At 34.5% G+C, this 6,649-nt stretch overlaps 1 protein-coding gene across 3 annotated transcripts; it reads right to left on the reverse strand.

The window, feature by feature from the left end:
* Nucleotides 1-244: 244 nt before the first annotated feature.
* Nucleotides 245-5,767, reverse strand: LOC107826565 (glucose-1-phosphate adenylyltransferase large subunit 1). Of its 3 annotated transcripts, none has more exons than XM_016653553.2 (15): nt 5,462-5,767; nt 4,657-4,910; nt 4,056-4,178; nt 3,561-3,731; nt 3,230-3,322; nt 2,991-3,074; nt 2,859-2,914; nt 2,539-2,632; nt 2,071-2,256; nt 1,881-1,961; nt 1,670-1,756; nt 1,485-1,589; nt 1,258-1,364; nt 1,104-1,164; nt 245-760 (listed from the first exon to the last, which is right to left on the reverse strand). In XM_016653553.2, the coding sequence occupies exons 2-15, from the start codon at nt 4,891-4,893 to the stop codon at nt 659-661; spliced, it is 1,587 nt and encodes a 528-aa protein (XP_016509039.1). In that variant the 5' UTR covers nt 4,894-4,910; nt 5,462-5,767; the 3' UTR covers nt 245-658. The 3 variants fall into 3 exon arrangements, with proteins under 3 accessions (XP_016509039.1, XP_016509038.1, XP_075074266.1); XM_016653552.2 differs by having other exon boundaries at nt 5,255-5,642; XM_075218165.1 differs by lacking the exon at nt 1,104-1,164 and having other exon boundaries at nt 245-799; nt 1,235-1,364; nt 5,255-5,642.
* Nucleotides 5,768-6,649: the final 882 nt, after the last annotated feature.

A 6,649-nucleotide genomic window follows, 5' to 3' on the forward strand; every position in this document is an offset into this window, starting at 1 on the left:
AAATACCAAAATCAAAAGCTAAAGTTAAAAATGTACAAAATAAACTATTTTTGTGATTGATTTTTTTTTTCTTCATTTTTATAAAATAACTAATTTACCACCTAATGTAAAATTAAATCCTTCGTGCAAATGCAATATATTTTTGTATTTTTTCATTAATTAAATAAAAATGCATAGACAAATGCAAACAATTATCAGAAAATGCCACAAAATCCACAAAAGTGCAAATACTGAAAAGAAATTATTTTGTTTTGAAATTATGGAGGTAATTCATATAGGGCAAAAAGCACGTGCTCATGATAAGAGATACATCGTAAGATATTCTTTTAACGTAGAGTTTTCTTTTTTACAGTAGTAGAAGTCTAGGTTGAGTAATAACCATTATTCTTCAGAATACTACACCTATAACAGTGATTTTACGTATATTTGACTCTTACAACATGAACTAGGTATCTAGAGGTGCAGCTTCACTTTTATTTTAGACGAGTGCCTCGACTATACTTCCTCTTTTTGCATGAGCACAGAAAGCTTCCTTCAGTGTGTCAGCTGCTGAATTTGCTTGGTTGTGTTGGGAAATAGGTCACCCTTGTTCTTCTTCAAGTCCAGATTTTAATTTCCAATGAATCTCTAGTAGACCAACAAGAGATGCTTCTCATATTTATATGACAGTTCCATCTTTAATTGTAGCTTTCTCTGCTACAATGGTTAATCCTGCCCTTATGTAGAATCCTTCCTCCGGTCTATCTGCTTCTTGAACACCCTGAGTTTCAATGAAATGAACAGCAGTGAGAGTGTAACTCTAAAAATATCGCTCAATCAATCAATTATGCCTTAATAAACAAACTAGTTGGCCTCAGGAATATAAGCCCTCTATTTGTTCCACTCTATAACTCCAATAATATCTTTACTAGTTGAAATTTGAAAATTAAGATGCAAAGAAAATCTATGCTGCTCGGACTCGTTATTTTTAGTATATTTGAAAGAATCTACATGAAGTATCGACACCCTTTCACGCCCTTTAGACATGGGTATTGTGAAGACAAATGAAGGATCCGTGCAACATAGCATAAAAGAAGGTCCAAGGAGGACGGGAAAAAGCTTACATCTTTATTCATGATCACAACATCCTTTCCTATCTTTGCATTCTTGTCAATGATACAATTCCTGTATGAGGAAAACCATGATCGAATTGTAAGAATTTTTTAGTGTCATATAAGTCTCCTGAAATAATCACTGTTAAATTCAATGTCCATTTACCTTATTTTTGTGTTTTCTCCAACTCCAATTGGTACCTTCCCCTCTGCTAGCAGCGATGCAATCTCAGATTCTGTTTGGTAATAATCTGCTCCCATCATCAGAGTATCCTGAAATGGGAGTAAAACCGGTGTTTGAGGTCCATAGTGTACAAGAAAATGCACTAGAAACAAAAGCGCATTTTGCATGAATGAGAGAAAATAAATGCATATGTTAAGGTACATGCAAACCTTCAGTTCAACACCACAATCTAAGCGCGATCTTTCACCCACTATGGAGTGATCCACTGAACATTCGCGCAAGAAGCACCCATGAGAGATTATGGCATCCTTAATCTGAAAACCAGCAAAAGAAATATATCAGAATCTAGAAAAGAACTGTTAATGCAAAACACTTGCTCTATTTATCTACTTGCCTTGCAGTTGTCAATCTTGGTTGGTGGAAGGAACCTAGGAGATGTGTAAAAAGGTGTTTTTGGATCGTAAAATTCGAACTTTGGAGACTGCAATGGAAAACCAATCAGTTGGATTATGCACTGATTTGAAATCACCTAAGATAAATTTCTAAAAGATGAGGACAAGTTCATTGCATATGATGAGTAGCATAAAGGGAAATTTGCAACATGCCTCTGCAGTGAGGGCCAAGTTAGCATCATAAAAAGATTTTATTGTTCCTATGTCCTCCCAGTAGTCTCTGAATATGTATGCCTGAAAAAATATCATAAATTTAGGTAAAACTAGAGCTAATTTTTCAGTTGCATAACCAGTGAACTCATACGCAAATATAATTTCAATAGGAAGATCCAAGATCCTTTACTTGAACATTGTGCTCATTTATGGCTGCTGGTATAATTTCAGAGCCGAAATCATTAGCTGTAGGATATCTCCATTTCAGCAGCTTCAACAATACATCTGTTTTGAATACATAAACCCCCATTGAAGCGATATAAGGGGATCTCTTCGCTTCTTGTGGAGATAATCCAATAAGAGTAGTATCTACTTGCTGCAGCGCGAAAAAAGAACAGTAATCAGGTCAAGTCTCATCAACAGATAATGAATTGAATTATGTAGGAGAACCAGTCTGAATGTTGAATTAGATAACTTGGAATTACTAAATTGAATTTGCCTTTCTTTTGTTTTCTGAATCTCGCATTCTCATAAAAGGATGGGTTTAGGTTCTAATCAAATGATCATATCCTGTTATACTTATGCTGGTTGATTTAACACTGACATGTATAAAGAAATCAGCACAGATCATAAAAGAAAAGAGTTCAACTACACCTACCATTGCTTTTAGATCAAAACCTTTTGGTTTTTCAGCAAACTGGACAACTCTGCCTCTACTGTCAATCTTGACCAGCCCGAAATCTGATGCTCGGCTGAAAAGATGAAGCTTAAACTCAGCCTAATGCAATCACAATGAGGTATAAAGAGAAGTCTTGTTTTTTACTTTAAAAAATGCATATTGTATCCAAATATAGCATTAAAGTAGAAACATTATTCTCCCTCTTATTTCTGATCACTCAATTCACTTAACGTGAAGAAACCATAGCTAATTGCTTATTAGTAATGATGAAAAATCAAATCATAGAAATTTAAACAAACCTGTCGCAGGCCGGTGCACATGAAAGAGTAATATCAGAATTCCGGTCGATATGGTTCTGTTTGAAGGAGACAGTCAGAAACTTTTCTTAAACAAGAATGAGGAGGGTATAGGTATAGTGAAAATGGACATACCTGCACCAAGTCCATATAATCCATCCGATAAAGATGATCCCCAGATAATATAAGGATATTATCAACATCTTTGTTCTTGGCATCCTGCAAGAATTGTTGCAACTGTAATCACAAAAATACTAGTACATAATAACCAATTCAAGAAACAATAAAGAAAATTGAAATTTTCCCCATAAATTATATCAGGTCAACAGAAGAGAAGTGGTGGATTAGTGTCCTCAAAAGTCTTAGAGACTAACCTCAAAAACCCATATGAATTGTCTAACAGCATCTGCAGTTCCTTGAAACCATTTTTTCCCAGTTTCCCCAGGTGTCTGAGTTGCAGCCAACACCTGTTTTATGAAGGAATTCCTTTTCAGTCAGTAAAACAAACCAAGAACACAGAAAAAACAAAAGAGCAAATCATCCGAAGTTGTTGCATTGTTGAAAATTTAGTTTGAACAAATCAGTTGGAGCACTAGAAAAGTCCCATATTTATTAGCTCACCCGTGATATCTAACAAACACGACAAAACAAACATGGGACTCTAATACGGGTTCTTTCAGGAAATTCATAAATACAGTCTCTAACCTCAACAAATCCATCTCCAAAGCTCACACCATTGCCAAAATATGTTCGAGCAATGTGACGATTCAAGGGAGCAGAATTGTACTGGGTCAGCACAAAAATCTTGTTAATACCACTGTTGATACAGTTGCTCATTGGGATGTCTATTAGCCTGTAGCATCCTCCAACCGGTACCTGATATCATGTGGCACAAAATATCAGAATCTTTAAAAAATGACCGATATAGAGAACATCAACTTGCGATCTTGTACACCTGTTCTCCATCTATTTCTAGTCGATCTGTTTAAGATATAAATCAACTAATAATACAACAAGAAAAATCCTAGCACATCCTAAACAAAAAGGTAAAAATATGAAATATACACAGATGGTCCAATTTCCCCTTAATAAACTTCAGAACAATAAATTCAACTAGGACGAAATATCAGAGATTTAACTAGGACATTAAGTCATCTATAATATAAGTAAGTTGATGAGCTGCAAAGATAGATATCTTACAGCAGGGGTTGCAGCTCTACTTGTAAGTGGAAATAACTTGGTCCCTGCACCTCCTCCTAGTATGACTGAAGCCACATTCTTTGGATTTGCCCGTCGTCTGTCAAAACGTGGTGCCTCTACAGTCTACACAGATCCAACAAACATTCACAATCAGAGGCTGATGGAGCCTATATATTGTAGGTTCAACCAAACACAGTATTTTCAACATGAACCAAAATATATCGTAAAAAACTAGTACTAAAATTTCAACAAATATTATTAGCAACACATAGTTGCAAAAGTGCAGTGAGTTCAACGCTAAAAATCTTGAATGTTGGACGCCTGCATTCATAGTATATTTCATATCACACATATCAACTTGTTTCTACATGAAACACAAATATATAGCAAAAAACTACTAAAATTTCAACAAATATTATTTCGAAAGTACAGTGAACTCAGTGATTAAACGTTGGACCGATCAAGTTTAAATCTTGGATCCATCTCTGCTGAGTACAGTTCATATTATATATATCAACTTCTTTCCACCAAATCTACAACACTACTGTGGCATTAGTTGAACCAAGACATGTCCCAAAGAATAAAAAGAAATGAGTTTTACCAGAGTTTCTTTGCCATTTTCTGTAGTGATAACAGAGAAAGCAACCCCAGGTTTGATCTTGCTTTCCTTCTTCTCAAGTTTCAAACTTTTCGACAAATTATTAACCCTGAGATTATTGTTGTTTAAACTCCCTCTAATCTGCTCCCCCAAAAACTCCTTCTCACCATTTTCAAAGCCACCTTTGCTCACTCTCCCCAAATGGGCAGTTGATTTCAAAGCCACAAAGCAAGTATCCATATCAGTTGATTACACTTCTGCACCCAATCAAGAAAATCAGCAACCCCCCAAAAATATGATTGTCAATGAGATCCAATTCAAGTAGAACTATTCTAATCCCAATAAAGTGGGAGAGTGTAGCTAATTTTTAAGCAACCAAGAAAAGTATAAAATACATAAAGAAAATATCACTAATTAAAAAAATGGTCAGTGACCCAAAACCCAAGTTAGCTATAATATGCTTAGTACTAGTACTTCAAAGCATTACAATAACATTTCAATAATATGAATATTTATTATCCTCCATTAGGACTCATTAAGTTCCATAATATAGCATTAAAAGCTTAATAAAATAAGATAATGAAAAGACTAGACTTTGAACCTGGACACTGATGATCTTTTATATTGCAGGATTAAAGGGTTAAGACAAGAGTGTCAGAGAAGCACGGATCATAGAAATAACCAAACACCAAAAGGAAAATGAAAATTCCTAGTAGAATCAAGAATCTTGAAAAGTAAGAAGAAAGTTAGCAAATGGAAGTTGAAGAAGATCTAGAATTGAAGAAATAGAGGAAGCATTTGGAATCACAAGTTCCCGAGTGATCAAGTTGGAGTGGTGGCGTAATGGCAATGGCGGTCAGCTTTATTGACTTGTGAGTTCTCACGAGAAACCTTGCAATCTTTCTATTTATACTGCTTTCCTTAAACATTTATGTTGTGTGTCAAAAATTACCATCAATGTTTATAATATAAATTTGAATTCAATGCATATTATATACTAATAGAGTAAACAAGTATTTATATCATCAATGCAATTTAATTAGTTCTAGTACGTTATTATTTTATTTTTCAGATTATTATAATAGATTGATAAGAAAAAATCATGTTGTTGTTATAAGTTAAACCTAACATGATGATATAAAAAGTTATATATATTGTAAGCGTATATTACTTACACTGGAGTAATTTATATGTAGTAGTCTTAGACAGTCAAATGTCTTTATACGACAACAACAACAAACCCAATATAATCTCACGAGTGGGGTCTAAGGAGTTAGTGTGTACGCAAACCTTATCCCTACCTTTGAGGATAGAGAGGTTGTTTCCGATATACCCTCGATCCAAATAAAGAAAAAGAAAGCAGTAACGACAATAAGACCACCAGCAGAATAATAAGAAACAAGCAGTTACCATAACAGGGTAATAAGAGAGCAGGCATTATCAACAACAATATAATAAGAAAACATGTAGTAATCAAGGTTGTCAATAACCGAAAAATAAGGCTAACTAACTACTACTACTACCGGTAAGTGGAAGACACACATTCGACTACCTACTATTCTTCTACCCTAATCATCGACCTCTACACCTTCCTATCAAGTGTTATGTACCCAGTGAGCTGAAGCAATGCCAAGTCCTGCCTAGTAAACTCTTCCCAATACTTCTTTGGCCTACCTTTACCCTTTTTATAATAGCTTTATTTATTTTGAATATTTTTTTGCTACTATTATATTATAACATAATATAAAAAGTTTTAAGTTCACAGAAGTTAGACTATTCTAAAAATAAATCACTGAAAATTAGACTTGAAAAGTAGTGCATATGAAATCTTCCAAGATTATTTGGCAGGAGACCATAGTCCATGTGTATACGCTCTACCCAGAAATGGACAACAGAGACCCATTACAGCCCAAACACTTGTCTTTTTAATGCTATTGCTAAATCACTACACAAATAGTAAAATCTGCACATGAAATCTGCACATATGTTTGTCTTT

Source organism: Nicotiana tabacum, chromosome 7 (genome assembly GCF_000715075.1).
Source record: "Nicotiana tabacum cultivar K326 chromosome 7, ASM71507v2, whole genome shotgun sequence".
Lineage (NCBI taxonomy): Eukaryota > Viridiplantae > Streptophyta > Magnoliopsida > Solanales > Solanaceae > Nicotiana > Nicotiana tabacum.